Below are 18,717 nucleotides of genomic sequence, written 5' to 3' on the forward strand. Positions count from 1 at the left end.
TAGCATCTTTTTATCATGAAGGAATGTGTATTTAATGGTGTTCCATGGGAAATGTATTTCCCTTCCTGCTTAAACTTAACTTGGCACATTGCACTAGCAGTGGTAACTCTCTACTGCTGAATTGTGACCTCTTTCAGCAGCAGAACTCTGCAGCAGAACTTAAAGAAGTTTTATATTCTTTTCTGACTTTACTTAAACATTTGCTTGGCTGTGTTTGCACTGATGTTGTTCTCCAACAATCAGTCAGCTTTCTCCTTCTAACTCTGATGTACAGTGAATTCAATTTCATTGTGTATCAAGCAAAGAAAATCTTTCCTTGTTCCTTATTACTAATCATCTTACTATATACATCTCCTTATCTTCTTTTTGTTTGCTAATGTTCACAGAGTGTTGAAAAAGAAACATGCAAAATTAAATTAGCATCAACAGAAATACTGTGAATAAAGTTCTTTGAAATTTTGTAGTAATACCTCACCTTATCTGGTGTTTATGCAACTTGTATAAAAGTTGTGAAGAATTTTCCCTGATATTTTGAAAATATTAAAGATATTTTAGGAAAAGGAGTCCAGCTTTTGGCATGCTGACTTTTAAATCAACTATTAAAATGTTTATGGATTTATTGCAGTTGCAGCTTAAGTAATTTTAACTGTAATGTGATGATGTAAAACTAGACTTCGACTCTGAAACATTCTGATATTTTTTTATTTAATGGAGTTTCATCTTCCCCCTTACAAGATTATACATCAGCCTGTGGGCATTTCTGTCTACTTTGCCCCAGTGTGTGCCCCGCTGCTGCAGAACTTAGAGAGTTTCTGTCAAATCACCGCAGAGTATGCACAGCTGAATGTAATAATAATAATAATCTGGATCTGAAGTTTCTAATTAAAATCTGGGATTTTCCCTAAGAAAACACTTACCGGAAGGTTCTACTCCTCGCTGTTGGAGACATTTTTCAACACATATTTTAGTTTTTGCACAATTTTTGTTTGTTTGAGGCTTAAAGTATTGATTGCAGTTGTCTGCATGACTGAATAAAATAGTGATGCTGTGGGCTCCTACTGCCGCCTGCCTCCATGAAAGGGTGGGAATTACCATAGCGACTGGTGGTTCAACCTTTTCATAAGTCTCTGTTTCTTACTTTACTCAACAGCTTTTTCTTTCTTCTGATAATCCATCATCAAGCAGGTTCTCTGGTCTCAGAAGAGCTACCATAATGAAGCAAATGTTTTTTTTTAGATTTTTAGGAAGTAGCTTGATTCTAATGATTGAGATTTAAATGTTTTAGCTTTAGCTTGTTAAAACACACCCTGTAGATGGTAAGATACAGCAAACATTTATGAAAAAGTCCCGTATTATTTTAATGTTCTTATCCACACAGACTAACATTTTTCATTTTGCTAATTAACATTTTATCAATAATCTGAAGAGTCTCCAGGTTTGATCTTGTGTTTAATGTCTCAACAGGACTACGTACTTGTAGTTCCTGAGAAAAGCTACAGCTCTAGCTATCTGAATGAGGAGCCTCTGGATAAATCCTATGACTTCATCAGCAACTGTGGTCAAAACAGCTTTTATATCAAGTCAGTACCATAAACAGAGAAATGCCTTTTCTGCTTTTAATGTTTTATTAAATTAAACATTAAAACATTATTGCACATGTGCACTAAAATGGTAAAGGTTTTCCTCCTTCTGCTCATCCTTCTCCATTCTCTTCAGTCCTTCCACTGCTTCTCCGTTCTGCATCAGCTCGGCAGTGTCCCTGTCGGCCTTTTTCAATAACGGGGCGATGCCCTGCGCTTGTCATGAGGCGGGAGCCGAGACCGACACCTGCGAACTGTTTGGCGGTCAGTGCAAGTGCAGGCCCAACGTGATTGGACGAGACTGCTCCATGTGCGCCACGGGCTACTGGGGATTTCCCCACTGCAGACGTGAGTGACGCTTTGTTTTCAGTGAACCTTGTCGAGGTCGGACTCAGGGGCATATTTAGACCTGACTTTGATTTAGAAACGTAAATTACAAAGTGACTAAATATTTCCATTTAATATTCATTTATAAAAGAATTACGATTACGGCCATCGCAACAGTTAGCAAGAGCACTTTGCTATTTTGGAATTGGATTGGAGAACATTGTCTTGTATTTTACAAATTTCTCACAAAATAGGGAAAAGAAATTTGCTAAATTAACTTAAATTGGATTTTTGCCAAAGTAGTAGGAAAGCCCAGCCGTCTTTATGGCTCCTTGCTCAGCCATACTTTATAGTAGAAACACCTCAAAGTCTAAACCAGTAACGGAAAGCTGGATTTTATTGGCACTTTGATGCCTCACACAAGCGCAGTTATAGTTTTAAGATTTTTCTGAGATTTTACCACATGATTTTCAACCGAGTGTGATGATGTCACACAGTCTAGACTATGAACCTAGGAAACATTCAGAAACTTTCTGGTTTTACCTACATTAATACACATTTTGCCTCATTTTGTAAGAGTTTTTGTCTCCCACTGGTGTAGGACCTGGAGTTTTCTGTTAATTCACCCCAGAATGCACAGTTTGCACACTAAAACTCTAAATCAGTTTCATTCGATGAATGTATGTTTCATATCTCCTATTAGAAACTGTGATCAGAGATGTCTGCCTGACACTTCAGCAACTCATGGTTCAAAACACGACAAATAAACCTGTTAGCATGTCTGCTGAAAATAGTGGTGCTGTGGGCTCTCATTACTCCACTGCCCTTGAAAGGACAGGACAACCATGCATTCAGCATTTTTCCTGGCTGATGCCTATATCTGTATTTTGATCATAATATCCTCGTGGTTATATGATTTTGCCAGATTTCTTCTTCTTGTTTCTGATTTCTTTCCTCCCATCTCCCTCCCAGCCTGTAACTGTGGTACGCGGTTATGTGAGCCAGTGACGGGGGATTGTATTTGCCCGCCGAGGACTTTGCGCCCTGAGTGCACCCAGTGTGAGCCGCAGACCTTTGGCTGCCACCCAGTGGTTGGATGTGAGGTCTGCAACTGCTCTCGGCCGGGCATCGTCTCCCCTGATGTGAGCTGTGACACGGACAGTGGACAGTGCAGGTACCAAATAAAATCACAAATAATTATTCTGAGTTTATTTTCCGTTGTTCTCGTTTTGGGTGTCGTCTGTTTTTCGATAAACACTGACTGACAGATAACAACAATTTCTGTTGCACTGGCTTCTAACCAAATTATTGGTCTATTTTCCATATTTTGACCTCTGTCTTATTTTTGGCTCTGAACTGTTATCTTAGTTAATTACATGTTTTGTTGGACCATTGTCTTTGCCGGTCCTTTGTATTTGTGTTTAGAATCTTGGTCCCGCTAAGCCACATGGCTCACTTATTTGGTCCGTTGCTTTTACATTTTTATAGTCTACAGTTTGGCTGGCTGAGAACTCCTAATGGATCATTCAGTTGAGTCTGGTGTGTTTTAGCAGGAGAACATCTAAAACAAGGAGGATACTGGCCCCTGAAGACTGGAATTGTCCATCTATGGTTTTTCTTGGTTTGTCCTGAGTGACTGAAACCTTGTCTAGGTGCCCTCGTGTACCCACTGGTTCCACCATTAGGCCACAGTAATAATTGTTTACCTCCAATTCTAGAAAATTATAAGATACAACAATCAGATTTAATATAGGCCCAAAATGCAACCCTTATAAAACTCCATCAAATGCTGCTAATCCTGTCTGATGCATCTACGAGGCATCATCTGTGTCTGGTGATCCTCACTGACTGTTGGATGCTCTGGCAACTGCCTGATAGCACTGTCTGTCCACTGATCATGCTAACAGTTCTTTCAGAAAGGTTCTAGATCTTTCAGATCAAATTATTTACATACCTATCACTCTTCTGCATGTAGACCATTCCTGCTGGAACCTAAACTTTGATATTTTAGGGACAAACCCAGTCAAAGAAACCCAGAAGGAAGCTGACTTCTTTCAGTGATCATTTGTGAAGAAACATTTTATACAAATGTCCCTAATTTCCTGTTGTTAAAACTAATTTTACTTTTTCAGATATAAAACAGTTAATTCCCACTACATGCCCTCATTTACCTTTTACTTCATACTTTTTTCTCCACCTGGAATCAGTTGATGCTTGGTGATCATTTTAATGAGTAAACTTCTTAAACATCCCCTCCATCCTGTCAAAGTTTGTATTTTTTTTTACCTTACTTGCTCAAGGCATCCTAAATCTACTTTTCGACTTACAAATGTGCAGAAATAGGAATGTGTGTCTCTGTCCAGACATGACAAGGTGGAAGGCTTGAAGAAGGCATCATTCATTCCAGATTTCCTTCTCCTGGAAATAAGAACACTTAAAACACACACTTTACTTTACACTCAACAGACATTTTACTAACTTTCCTGTCCCGACCCTCACCCTTTCTTAATTTCTGGTATTGAGAAAACAGGAGATGATACCAAAAAGCCCTCAAAGAAATCACAGAAAGCAGGTAGACACACCAGCATGCAAAAAACACAGACGGCTGAACAATTAACTTCAAATTACTGCATTTCCAGATGCAGGAACAACGTTGTTGGCCGCCAGTGTGATCGCTGCGCACCTGGTTTCTATGGTTACCCCAACTGCAGGCCATGCGACTGCAACGAAGCGGGAACCCAGGAGGAAGTGTGCGACTCCTTTACAGGACTGTGTCTCTGCAAGGTTGGAGATACAACCCCACAGCCATTTCAGACACCTCCACTTCTTTGTATGGCTCACCTCACAGTACGCATGTGTGTACCTTCTACCTGCAGGAGAACGTCCAGGGCTCCCGATGCGATCAGTGCAGAATCGGTACTTTCCACCTGGACCCAACCAACCCGAAAGGATGTACCAGCTGTTTTTGCTTCGGGGCCACAGACCGGTGTCAAAGCTCAGACAAAAGACGGGTCGAGGTACTAACGATTGAATAGATTTATGTAAAGCGATTTGCCTGATCCGTGTTCCAGGATCCATTAAAAGAAGAGTCTGAGCTTTCTGCCAATTGAATGTCATGTTGTTTGTACCTAACAGATATAAAAACCTGGATCCAGATACTAAGATGTGTGTTCTGTCAGCATCCATCATAAGATGCAGTGTTAAGAATTTATGAACCTGTTTTCTCAGTTTGTTGATGTGCTCAAACATGAAGACACCGCTGGCTTTCAAATTTCTCTAGAGATGTTCCAGCATTCATCCCAGCACTGCTCTTGGAAAGGAAGAAAACAGTCTTATGTCAGATGGAGATCTTAGTTTTATTAATTAACTATTGGCTGTCCTGTTTCCCATTAACATTCCCATTTAGGAGGAATTAAGGTAGGATTGTCCCAGGTCAGTCACATTAGAATGAAACCAACAGACACCGAATGGATTTGAAACTTGAAATGGTTTCCTGACTGTTAGCTAATGTTCCATCTCTGCTTTCTTCTTCCCGGGTCAGTTTTGAACTTTTCTCACTGTTTGTTCCTGTGCTATGCAGGTCATGGACATGGACGGCTGGGTTCTCCTTGGAGCAGACAGACAGGAAGTACCTGTGACGGTGTATCCTGATCAAGATCTTGTAGAGGCTGACCTCAGTGATGTTCCCGATGTCTACCAGGACCTCCACTGGCATGCACCGAAGACATACCTGGGAGACAAGGTACAAGTAGATGGCTTGGAAAAAGTTGGCTGAATTTTTATTAGACAAGAGAAATCTCAGTAGAGAAAAACTTTGTTAATCTGAAATGTACTTTATTTTTCGATTGTATTGGAATACATCAGATTGATTTGAATCAAATTAACTAAACAGTATAGCTGGTTTGGATTTGGATATGTTTGTATTATAAAGGTCCAGAGAACAGGGGCTATTCAGTATAAATCAACTGAATTCATTGATTTTATTTTAGTCTTTTACTTCTCCTTCCTCCAGGTCTCATCATATGGTGGTTCCCTGCGGTACCGTCTTCACACTCAGACCATGAGAGGAGACGCGCTGCCTCTGCCGGCTGAAGCCTCCCGACCGGACATTATTCTAAAGGTGTGAAAGACCCACACAGGTTGGACCCCAGCATCCAACCTGAACATTAATGCGGTGTACCTCTTCTCTGAGACTATCCCGGAACGCCAGAACATAACTGTGGGCATGTTTAACGCCACTTGTTTAAGTTTGTTTTTTTGCTCTGCAGGGGAACCAGATGACCCTGGTGTTCATGGAGAGAGAATACTCGGCACCTGAAGACCCTCACCTGGGAATTGTTCACATAGTTGAGGTAAAATCACCTTGATGGAAGCAACACAAGAAAAACAAATCTTAGAAATAGTTTTAAAAAAACTATAAATGGAAATAAGCTTTAATGTTTGCTGGGAAGCTGCAGTAAACAATGTTTTTAGTCGTGATTTAACAGTTTCTCCTAATCTCAGTTCTTCATGAAGTCGGTTTCCAAACTGAAGAGCGTAGAAACTAAACGCTGCTTCCCTATGATTAGTTCTGGTCCTGGGAACCCCGAGTGAGCTGATCTCTGATGATCCAAGAGGTTGGCATGGTCCAAACCTGACATGTATTTAGACCAAGAACATTTAGTGACTTATAGAACAATAACGAAATAATCTACCCTTCACAAACAGGAATCTAGTGCAGTGATTTATTTCTGAGAGTCGTTCAGTTTGTTGGTCAGGACTCTGTCAGCGGCAGTATGGATGAGGTGCAGCTGCCTGATTAATTTTACTTCTTTAAACCTGTAAGAACAACTTTACTAATCTACTGAAAGCAAAAACACAACATTTATTCTGGCATTGTTTTTAAGGTGTTATTAGGCTGTTTTAGCTACAGGCTTTATTCATGTGACTGTTAAACATTTCATTCTGAATCCATCCTCAGTAGTTTGTAGATTTTGAATAATAGTGGCCCCAGAGTGAACCCTTGAGGAACCCCACATGTGATCTTCGTATTTATAATTGCTAAATGACACAAGGTAGTAAGAACTGAACTAATTTATCACAGTAACTGAGATGTCTTCCCACTGTTTTAGTCTGTCAGTCAGAATGTTACAATCTATTGTGACCAATCCAGTCCTGAGGTCCAGTATTTCTGAGATGGAAGTGTCACTGTTTGGATACATGTAGTTAAAAAACATTAAGATTACAAATATATCATGTGTTCTCCCAATGCTTGGGCTTGTTTTACACATAAAATCTACTCTTTTCTGTTTTCTAGGATCTAATATCCACACACCTCCCCGCTGTGTTGGGAAACTGCAGAATATCAGCCTCTCTGTAACACAAGCAACAAAACGACTGTAAATCCCTTCTTCTCCTCTTTTTTTCCTGCCATCATAGGGAAGCTTCCGTCATGCTCAGACCGGCAACTCTGTGTCTCGGGAGGAGTTGATGATGGTTTTGGTCAATCTGGAGTCTCTGCAAATCCGAGCCCTTCACTCTCAGTCGGCCCACTCAGTGTCGCTCCGTGGCGCTGTGTTAGAGGGGGCAGCGGACCTTCCCTCAGGACGCCATGCAAACAATGTGGAAATCTGCATGTGTCCGGCCAACTACTTAGGAGACTCTTGTCAGGTGAGGAACTGGACTGGATGTCAGAAAATTACTTTACTCCTGAGTTGATGTCATTATTATTCTTTGTCAAAATTATCTGAATATGATTGTTGTACTATTTAACATGCTCATGTTGAAGCATATTTTTGGAAATTTACATATTAGTGTTTCATTTAAAATCCTTTGACATGACATATAACTCATTTAATTTTTTTAAATGAAACTTAGCCTCCAGCAATAAAGTAGGGAACCTTGCTGTTACCTCTGACAAGGACATGTGTCATGGTCGGGTTGAGAAGGCCCAAAGCACCAGCAGCACATTGGCAGGCGCATGGACTGAGCTTACAGGGTATGAAGGAAAACTCAGGGACCAGGGCTAACAAAAGGATAAATCAGACCAGCACAACAGGAGGATAAACAGATGACCCGACAATGAGGAACAGAAAGCACGAGCTTAAATACAACAGAACTCAGATGAGTGCCGTCAAACCAAACACAACCAGGTGCAGATCATGACCTTACCCTTCCCCCAAGGGCAAATACCAGACGCCCAACAAAAGGGTCCAAGAAAACAAAACCACCCGAACAGGGCAGCGAAGCAGGAACCTTGGAGGATGCCGGCAGTGCAGCAGGAACCCGCATTGAACCTTATCTGGAGCAGAAACGCTACTTCGCTGAAGAGCTCGGTGAGGAAGCCATAAAGAAATCATAAAAGAAGTTCAGGAGCAGGAGGTGGCTTGTCCTTAAACCCCTCTGAAACTGGATCAGGATACAGATCCACCAGGACACCCTTGTCGGAGACCTCAGTCACTGGAGCACGAGGCAGCAGCAGCTTGAGGCGAGAATCAGGTATTGGTGCAAATGGGCAGGATCGTTCACAGAAAGCCCATGCTGTAGCTGCGGAGCTGGCTGTACACCTAAATGAGCTGGATCCTCCCCCGAAGGCCCATGCTGGAGCCGGGGAGCTGGAGCCGGGGAGCTGGTGCTGGCGGGCTGCATGGAGCAGGTGCTGGAGCTGTCATGTGGCATGAGGCTGGCTCACAACATATTGACGCAGGGCTTTGCCAACCCCCGCAGAAGGGGTGCCTGGCAGCGGAAGCTGGCAGCACAACATGCCGTTTACCCTGGCGTCCTCTCCGCCAGAGCAGCGCTCTGCTCTGGGGTCGGGGAGAAGAGTTGTCATGTCAACGGGGACCAGTTCCCAGAAGAGGGATTGCCCGTCTTGTGCCCCAGAAAGGCGATCACTCATCCACATCATCCTCCGACCAATGCACGTTCTTCTCCGCCTGACGTCTGAAGTACTTGAACAAAGTAATGACTTCAACGTCAGTTGCTTGGTCCATTCTTTGGCTGCATCTCTGGTCCTTTTCATGGTCGTTTTTCTGGTCGGGTCATACTGTCATGGTTTAGGGTTGAGAAGGACCAAAGCGGCAGCAGGACGTTGGCAGGTGCACAAACAGGTGCAGATCATGACGATATGTCATTTAAATCCCAAATTAAAAAGTTCTTTTGGATAAACAAATGTAAGGTGCAGCTCTAATAGACAAATTATTTAGAGGTCAGCTGGGAAATGGTCTTAGCAGATGACAGGGGCATTTTCAAGCCCAAATCATCACCCCTCCACCACCATGCTTGTGTGAAGTATTTGACCTTATATGCTTTCTTTGGTTTTCTCCCAGCATGGTGCTGAGCATTATGAATTTGGTTGTCTCCACTGTTTAAAGTACATTAATTCAAAAGTCTTTTTTTACACGCAACTTTGCAAACTTAAGTGTTTAAGTTGTTTTATAGAGCAGCGTTTCCCGTACCATTATCCAAGAGGGTCGTCACACCCTGCCAACTAGACCGCCTGCCCCCCCAGGAGGATCACGGCATGTAGTATTAGTATGTTTTCATAGTTAGTGTCATTCATTTTATTAGATCACATCATGAGCGATTTCTCACCCTGCGTCTTCGCTAATTTACCTTCTATGGCCAAACTTGAAAAAAGCTGGATGAAAACTCCTCAAATTCTGCGTCACTGACACTGACACACAGAGTTACGTGCGCTCACACGCAGGTAAACTCCAATCCCAACAGCAGACAGAAAATCATGCTGCTAAAACCTGGAAAGCAGGCAAGGATATCTGCGGTTTTTAAAAGCGCCAAATTTCGTTTTGATGGCAGCACTTCCCCTCCTGTGTGCAGCAGCAGGGCTAACTCTCCTACTCCTGGTACAGGTCCTTCTCAAAATATTAGCATATTGTGATAAAGTTCATTATTTTCCATAATGTCATGATGAAAATTTAACATTCATATATTTTAGATTCATTGCACACTAACTGAAATATTTCAGGTCTTTTATTGTCTTAATACGGATGATTTTGGCATACAGCTCATGAAAACCCAAAATTCATATCTCACAAAATTAGCATATTTCATCCGACCAATAAAAGAAAAGTGTTTTTAATACAAACAACGTCAACCTTCAAATAATCATGTACAGTTATGCACTCAATACTTGGTCGGGAATCCTTTGGCAGAAATGACTGCTTCAATGCGGCGTGGCATGGAGGCAATCAGCCTGTGGCACTGCTGAGGTCTTATGGAGGCCCAGGATGCTTCGATAGCGGCCTTTAGCTCATCCAGAGTGTTGGGTCTTGAGTCTCTCAACGTTCTCTTCACAATATCCCACAGATTCTCTATGGGGTTCAGGTCAGGAGAGTTGGCAGGCCAATTGAGCACAGTGATACCATGGTCAGTAAACCATTTACCAGTGGTTTTGGCACTGTGAGCAGGTGCCAGGTCGTGCTGAAAAATTAAATCTTCATCTCCATAAAGCTTTTCAGCAGATAGAAGCATGAAGTGCTCCAAAATCTCCTGATAGCTAGCTGCATTGACCCTGCCCTTGATAAAACACAGTGGACCAACACCAGCAGCTGACACGGCACCCCAGACCATCACTGACTGTGGGTACTTGACACTGGACTTCTGGCATTTTGGCATTTCCTTCTCCCCAGTCTTCCTCCAGACTCTGGCACCTTGATTTCCGAATGACATGCAGAATTTGCTTTCATCCGAAAAAAGTACTTTGGACCACTGAGCAACAGTCCAGTGCTGCTTCTCTGTAGCCCAGGTCAGGCGCTTCTGCCGCTGTTTCTGGTTCAAAAGTGGCTTGACCTGGGGAATGCAGCACCTGTAGCCCATTTCCTACACACGCCTGTGCACGGTGGCTCTGGATGTTTCTACTCCAGACTCAGTCCACTGCTTCCGCAGGTCCCCCAAGGTCTGGAATCGGCCCTTCTCCACAATCTTCCTCAGGGTCCAGTCACCTCTTCTCGTTGTGCAGCGTTTTCTGCCACACTTTTTCCTTCCCACAGACTTCCCACTGAGGTGCCTTGATACAGCACTCTGGGAACAGCCTATTCGTTCAGAAATGTCTTTCTGTGTCTTACCCTCTTGCTTGAGGGTGTCAATAGTGGCCTTCTGGACAGCAGTCAGGTCGGCAGTCTTACCCATGATTGGGGTTTTGAGTGATGAACCAGGCTGGGAGTTTTAAAGGCCTCAGGAATCTTTTGCAGGTGTTTAGAGTTAACTCGTTGATTCAGATGATTAGGTTCATAGCTCGTTTAGAGACCCTTTTAATGATATGCTAATTTTGTGAGATAGGAATTTTGGGTTTTCATGAGCTGTATGACAAAATCATCCGTATTAAGACAATAAAAGACCTGAAATATTTCAGTTAGTGTGCAATAAATCTAAAATATATGAATGTTAAATTTTCATCATTACATTATGGAAAATAATGAACTTTATCACAATATGCTAATATTTTAAGAAGGACCTGTATATATGGCGAAGCTACAAGTACACAAAGTAGCCCAAGTGTTTCATGGCCTGCCCCTGAGAAGCAGCAAACGTCCGATCACCACCGAATAAAAGTTTTTGACCTGGCTTGACCGTCGAAGGTTAAATAATCCCCCTGGCTCTATACGACTGAGCTTGGTGATTAAATACACATTTCTAGCTTAGTTTCGGTCTATTAAGTCATGCATTTCGTAATGTATTTTTATCTGAGGTTTTATTGATCTCTCCTTAAGTCCTGGAAAGGATCAAACATTTTTTATCACTCAGTGAGTAAAAGCTTGAAACTGAAACAGGGTGTTCTTACTTTTTAATATGGGTCTTTTGGACTTTCAAATCAGAAAAATCACATTAATTGAGATAAAATTTTGGAATCCGTTAGTGAGCAAGGAAGGCAAAATGGTTAGAATCAGTAATCATATTTCCTTCACATCCTCATGGATGTTTGATGTTCCTTTCCCCTGTAGAAATGTGCTCCAGGTTACTACAGGGACACTATCGGACTATTCCTTGGAAAATGTGTTCCCTGTAACTGTAACGGACACTCGGACCAATGTTTGGATGGATCTGGAATCTGTCTGGTGAGAATTTCCGACTGTGTGTTTTACAGTCCTTCTCAAAGCTTTTAAACATTTGTTTAGACTCTAAGCTGCTCTCAACATGCTTTTCAGAAATGCCAGCACAATACTGTCGGAGACCACTGTGAGAGATGCATGGGGGGCTTCCTTAGCAACAACAGCCTGGATGGACATGCTGTGTCCTGCTCCAGTTGTCCCTGCCCGCTCAGGGCTCCATCTAACAAGTCAGCACATTTTAATCTTTCTTTACACACCTTTCTGCTCCTTTTCACTCAATAAGTTTTTCAGGAACTTATCATGTTTCATCTGTCTGCAGCTTTGCAGAGGGCTGTGTGCAGAAAACTGACAGGATGCAGTGTCTGTGTATGCGTGGTTATGCTGGACCAAACTGTGAGAGGTAACCACAACTTCCTCCAATAAGGAGTGTGAAAACACACTCTGCAGATTCAGCTCCTTGTTGCAGGTTCTTGTTCATTTGTACATTTGTTCCTTTTTATGTAGGTGCGCCCCTGGTTTCTACGGCAACCCCATGGTTCTTGGCAGCAGGTGTCAGCCGTGCCACTGCAATGATAACACGGACCCTAACATGCTGTTCACCGACTGTCACCCTCTGACTGGACAATGCCTCAGCTGCATGCACAACACCGCAGGACCTCACTGTGACGTCTGTGCTCCTGGTTACTATGGAGACGCTATACACGTCAAAAACTGCACCAGTGAGTTCAGCTTGAGGCTAACATGCTTAACCATTACCCTGTAGGTACTCATTGGGGGGCTTTAGTGTGAGTGTGATCAAACAAGTGGAATTACTGCTTGGAAATTGAGCACACACCTTTTTAGTTCTAATACTAATATGCAGAAAAACTAGGGTTGCTAGTTGCTATGGCAACTATCAAATTCCTGCCCTTTCCGGGAAACAAAGAAAGACAGAAAAACTGTGCAAACGTTGTATTGAAAACATTTTAATGGGGTGATTGGCAGGGCTTTCTGCTGCCAACACATGTAATTTTATGTCTCTGAAATGTTTATTGTAGGAGAAATGTTAGGTTACTGTTTTCAAAAGAAATCCGTGCTGAGTAAACTGGAGTTTAGGTGTGCACACTGGGAAGGAGTTTGATAGAAAACTTTAAAGTTCCGTAGCAATTCAAGGCAGAATGGGGGAAATCAGACCAAAACGGCAACTTTTCAAAGGACAAACTGTGCAAGTGGGGACAGAAACATGGGCATAAATATTCACAGGGTTTGTGACCCTGTAAGCCAAACACTATGGGGTAAAATCTCATTGAAAAACCCAAAACTTAAACTGTGATTATGTAAAAACCATAAAAGGTATCAAAATGCCAATTCTGTCCAATAATGCCCAATTTCCAGGGACCAATGTAAACGTGAAATACTGTATATTTTATATGGATATCCAGGGAAACGTTGTTTTCCATCTAACTTGCATTGGCACTCATCATTAGAACACACAGTGTATTTAGTGGGTTTATCGGTTTTGGTTTTGTTGTGCAGAATGCCAATGTTCTCCATGTGGAACCGAATCCTGTGACCGCCACACAGGACAGTGTCGCTGTAAACCTGGAGTTACTGGACTGCTTTGTGACCACTGCCAGGTAGGATTCAGAGTGTTAGGGTTATTACTGTTTTACGCAGATTTCACCGTGTAAACCATGAATTTGAACACTTTATCATCAAACAAGTTTCTCTAATCAACATAGTCATGTACAAAGTGTGAACTATGTGGTGGTGGCTTAAAGACATTAATCAGTATGAACAAGAAAAAAAACTTGCAGCCAATAAGACCGTCTAACATAACTTTCGATCTCTTCTTCATCTGGTTGTGTTATTGTTCTAAGGAGGGGTCGTTTGGCTTCAACTCGTGCTCTGGCTGCCGTCAGTGTGAGTGCGAGGCCTCAGCGGCCCTCGTCCAGCCGTGTGATCCGCAGAGCGGTCAGTGCACCTGCCGGCCTGGAGTCAATGGACTGAACTGTAGACAATGCGCTCCCGGACACTGGGACTATGGACCTGACGGCTGCAGGAGTGAGTGTGTGCTCAGGGCTCGGTGAATAACACACCTGGGCTAATATTGCAGTCATACACCACTGTTTCTTCTCTGCTTAGTAACAGCTGACTGACAACTTAGTGGTAGTATTTGGGCTTTTTTAACCTTTTTATTGAGATTCTGTTAGAGCTCAAAAAATATATCAAATCACAAACATCATAGTTTCTAGGTTCACTATTGTATTTGCCTTCTTGGATGCCATGTCTGTTAAGGTATTATATTTCTAATCCGATTAATAGAAACAATAAAAGACAATGAAGTCAAGGTGTTGGTGAACATAGTATAAACTGATCTTTATCAAATAGGATTTCTTGAAAGGACAGTAAACCTCTGCAGGAAATCTCTCCTAGTCCTAGCAGCTCTGCACATTGAGCCGGAAATCATTGTTACACACTTAATTATTTATGTTACCGCATTTAAGTTATTGTGTGTAACACCTACAGCCGTTACTATAGGCTTACTACAGAGTACACCGTCCGTTGAGTGATGACATCTGAGCTGGATCCTAATATTATTGGTGTTTTATTTTTATGAGGTGCTCACCTTTTTGTTTGGTCAATACTTTCCTGGATGAAACTAAAATCCAGAGTGTCTCCAGATGACTTGTATCATTATCCACTAACATTATGTTATGTTATTTTGGTGAGGTTGTTTAAGCGTATTTTTGAACATTAGACCTTTAACTCCTCTGTGGATCATTCCAGGATGTGAGTGTAAAGGAGGCCGCTGTGACCCCCGGACAGGGGAGTGCCACTGTCCCCCCGGGATGACGGGGAGACAATGTGACACCTGCTCACAAAAATACAGTGTTCCTGTCGAGGACAGGCACGGCATGCACTGTCAATGTAAGTAAATCACACCCATATCTGCAAACTGCAGACAGCAGCATCTTAATGGTCCTGGAAGGAGAAGGATTAAACGCTGACAGAGAGTATCCTGTGGATGTGTATGCATGTGTGCTCAGTGTGTGACAGCTGCGTTATCGTGCTGCTGGATGATCTGGACAGATTGAACGACACCTTCAGCTCCGTCGCCTGGCAGCTGAGGAACCTCAACGCCAGCTCAATGGCCTGGACTCAGCTCGACAGCCTCAACAAGTCTATAGAAGACGTCGCCGTGAGTTTAAATGCATAAACCAAACACAAGTTTTGAAGAGCTTTGGTGATTTACAGCAGACATTTTCCCTGGGTTTGGACCATCCAAAATCTGCAAGTCATGTGAGAATGTTCAGACCGCTCTGTGGGTGTATGTCTTGTGTGGAATAGAATGATGAATTACGCAGAAATTGAGCTGAATGAGAGTAAATCAAGATAGTAAATCTGTAAAGTTGAATTAACTATTGCTATTGAATTAAATACTGCTACCAAAGCACTGATTAAGTGATTAAGATCTACCAAACTGTCCTCTGTCTGCTGAATGATTTACGTAGACCTCACACAAAGGCCAAAGCTGTGGAGATCAGTGCTGGTGATGTTCTAACAGATAAGAAACATTTTCTCCAACTGTGTTTCTGTTTGTCAGGCTTGGGTTTCTAGATGAATAAATGATCTTAAGAAATGATCTGTCAACACTGTATGACCTCCAAAATAACCTTCTCTGATTGGTTTTTGAAATGAGGGGACAGTGTTGGCCTTCATCCATGATGGTGCCCAGTTATCTACTTTCTAAAGCAGTGCCGTTGATGTTGATTGGTGCGCTTTCTAGTCTTTGACATGTTGAGCTGTATATACAAGTTCTAACGATAATTGCCAGACTTGTAGTTATCAGAGAGGTCCTGATTCTACAGACTTGCTTTAGTTTTCTTTGGACTAAGATCCTTTTTTCTGATTTCCTGCTTAATAAAAAATCAGTTTTCAGACAAATTAAATTTTTTTTGGATACTGATTTTAAAATCAGTCTTGGCACGTGACTTGCTCAAGTCATGCTCTCTAATAAGGCTCTCAAAATAATTTAACTGGGGCTGTTGTCCCCTCATTGAATAAATGTGCTCATATTAAAGGCTGTATTTTTGCAACATTTTGAGGGTATAACCAACAGATTTGTCAGCTTTTTGATGTTTAATTTAAGTTTTCTCGATTCTAGCTTGTCATTGAGAACTACAACACCACGCTGGATGAAAGCAGGAATCGGGCCAACATGCTGGACTTGGACATCGTGGCCAACAATGCTGATATTGATGATTTGCTCAGAAAGGTCAGGAACACACATATTTGGGCCTAATTTAACTGTATCAATTTCAGTTTAAATTATAATCTAGATAAACTGGAATTCTGGATCTGGAGCTATTTCTCTCCTTAAGACTACTAATAAATAATAGTTTAACAAATGATAAAAGCTGTTTGGTTCATTTATTGGCAGACATTTCCGACCTTTTTTAATCATACAGATGTTAGAGTTGAATATTATGTTTTTAGTCAGGAATCCTGACAGACAGGGTCGATGAACTAGATGGCAGTACCTCCTACACACACCAGAGAGCAGAAGATCTGCTGAAGTTCATCAACAACATCACCATGGACATCAACGGTGAGAGACAGACCTGTTTACATGTTAAATACGGTCACATACAGTAAATTGTTTGACAATGTTTCCTTCTCTCTACAGCCTTGATGCACATGGCGAACCAGTCCCTGAACAAAACAGAGGTGGATCAGGATGAGGAGGAGCAGGAGCAGGAGCAGGAGCAGGAGAGGAAGATCAGGGAGGTACAGGCCATGCTGAGGGAGATGAGGTACAGGAGCTGTGTGGGTGAGAAGAAACTGGCCGACAAAGAGAAGAGTGAAGCCGAGAAACGTAAGTTCATGGTCTGGGTCCCGTACACAAAGTAAAGCAAAGACTTGGGCTAACAGAAGAGGGTGGTTTGAATCATTAGTAGTTCTGATTCATTCTTGTGATCTTTGTGCCACTTTAAGACTGCCTTGTGAGCTGGAAAATCCACGGATCACTATCGACAAATTGTTCCTGGAAGAAGTTGCTCTTGGAGGGCATTTTGACCCCAATCTTTATTGTTGGTGGGGTTCCTGAATTTTGGGTTTCTGTATGTCCTTGCTGTGTGCTTGGACAGAAGTAGCTTCTTTGCTGTCCTTCATCCTAAAGATTCTTCACCAACTGTGCTCACATCCTACTGATGTGGAGCAAGCTCTGCACTGGTGGCAATGCGATTCTGTGAAGTACTTCAGGACTTCTCAGCTTGAAGTTCTTGGTGATCCTGAATATTGTTCTTCTAGACTCAATACTCTCAGTAGCAGCTTCCTTCATGTCAGGCCATTTTGATGCTTTATTTAAGATAACAATTGCTAAGACTAAAAGACAATAGTTTCAGTGCACCTCCTTATCTTTTATAATAACCATTCTGCTAATTAGAGTAATAGAGTTGTTGTGATGATCATATTGCTGAACTGACATAAAGTCAGCTGATCATGTTGAGCACAAATATAGTAGAAATTGGTACAGAATGTGTTAGATTCCAATAAATCCTTCTGTATGTCTCTGAATCTGTCAGTGTTGGATCGTGTTAACATGGAGCTGGCAAATCGTCAGGAAGAAAACCTCAACTTGACTCGGGCCATCAGGGACCGCCTGCTCCGCTTCCGCTCTGAAATGATTGACCTGCGAGACGCTCTGAACGAAGCTGTGAACAACACGGCCAGAGCTGCAGAACTCAACAGTGTGAATGAGAAAACTCTGGAGAAACACAATGTGAGAAATCCGCCAAAAAAAAGAATATAAAGTGTGTGTGTGTGTTTATATCTGATCTCTGCTGTCCTTGTTTCTCTCAGAGGAACATTGAAGACTTGTTAATGAAGCTGAAGGACGTGAATGACACCATGGACATGGCTGTTGCTGATGTCACTCAAGTCAACACTGTGGTTCAGATGCTGCAGGAGTCCAAAGAGGTTGGAACAAATAAAAATACAGAAACATCATCGTCAATGAGCTTCCAGTTTGATGCAGACTCTGACATGGAGTTTAACATATCTGTTATGTTCACTGTCAATCAGCTGTGAAAATGATCAAGTTTTCCATCTGGATCAATGTGAAAATGTGCACTTCGAGTTAAATGACCAATGACATTCATCTTATATATTTTGCACAGTTTTGCACAGGTAGAATTTCAAAAGAAGGCTGCAAGTTTTTCCAAGTGTTCCATGTCAGAAACTGGAAGCTCAAGATAAAACAAATATATAATTGCTCTAGCCTTCCTTATCTGCTGCTTTTAGTTTTATTGCAGGCTAAATCAGAGGCATATCTTGACAGGTTATAGAAATATTGATTCCTTTTAAATAGGTACCTAAATCTCCTTGCTTCTTTGGGTGTTATTTTCAACAACTTGTTGATATTAAAATAGCAGACTGTGATTCTTTTTGTCTCAGTAACAGCATCCACACTGAGGAGGGCTGTTTGTGTGATCAGCCTGTTAGCACGTAGTGTGTCGGGTTCACTGTTCGGGAAAAGACCCGACTTTTCTGTTCCTAACAAGCCAGTCAAAGCGGATCAAGTTGAAAATCCTTCAAAAGTTTTATTTCCGTTTGAGGGTACACAGGACATTCGTGCTTAAAATTGCAGATTCCACATCACTGCAGTAAACTGATGTTAAAAAGGACTGTTTGAAATCCATTATCTGTTAGCAAGTGTCAAGAACTCACACTCTCACACACTAAGAGTAAGACATTCAGCTGCAGTAGATTCCCACACCTGA

The 18,717-nt window shown here is 42.1% G+C and overlaps 1 protein-coding gene across 2 annotated transcripts in view; it reads left to right on the plus strand.

The window, feature by feature from the left end:
* lama5 (laminin, alpha 5) overlaps positions 1-18,717 on the plus strand; it is a 120,021-nt gene that overhangs the window by 79,555 nt on the left and 21,749 nt on the right. For both annotated transcript variants that reach the window (XM_047363372.1, XM_047363376.1), the window contains exons 33-54: positions 1,465-1,580; positions 1,717-1,928; positions 2,880-3,081; positions 4,547-4,691; positions 4,784-4,924; positions 5,488-5,649; positions 5,920-6,027; positions 6,176-6,259; positions 7,326-7,556; positions 11,846-11,959; positions 12,050-12,180; positions 12,273-12,353; positions 12,458-12,672; positions 13,469-13,569; positions 13,813-13,996; positions 14,723-14,863; positions 14,983-15,134; positions 16,101-16,211; positions 16,433-16,544; positions 16,623-16,811; positions 17,521-17,717; positions 17,798-17,914. In XM_047363372.1, the coding sequence (XP_047219328.1) occupies positions 1,465-1,580; positions 1,717-1,928; positions 2,880-3,081; positions 4,547-4,691; positions 4,784-4,924; positions 5,488-5,649; positions 5,920-6,027; positions 6,176-6,259; positions 7,326-7,556; positions 11,846-11,959; positions 12,050-12,180; positions 12,273-12,353; positions 12,458-12,672; positions 13,469-13,569; positions 13,813-13,996; positions 14,723-14,863; positions 14,983-15,134; positions 16,101-16,211; positions 16,433-16,544; positions 16,623-16,811; positions 17,521-17,717; positions 17,798-17,914 (3,246 nt within the window). The remainder of the gene's footprint in view (positions 1-1,464; positions 1,581-1,716; positions 1,929-2,879; positions 3,082-4,546; positions 4,692-4,783; positions 4,925-5,487; positions 5,650-5,919; positions 6,028-6,175; positions 6,260-7,325; positions 7,557-11,845; positions 11,960-12,049; positions 12,181-12,272; positions 12,354-12,457; positions 12,673-13,468; positions 13,570-13,812; positions 13,997-14,722; positions 14,864-14,982; positions 15,135-16,100; positions 16,212-16,432; positions 16,545-16,622; positions 16,812-17,520; positions 17,718-17,797; positions 17,915-18,717) is intronic.

Source organism: Girardinichthys multiradiatus, chromosome 1, assembly GCF_021462225.1.
Source record: "Girardinichthys multiradiatus isolate DD_20200921_A chromosome 1, DD_fGirMul_XY1, whole genome shotgun sequence".
Classification (NCBI taxonomy): domain Eukaryota; kingdom Metazoa; phylum Chordata; class Actinopteri; order Cyprinodontiformes; family Goodeidae; genus Girardinichthys; species Girardinichthys multiradiatus.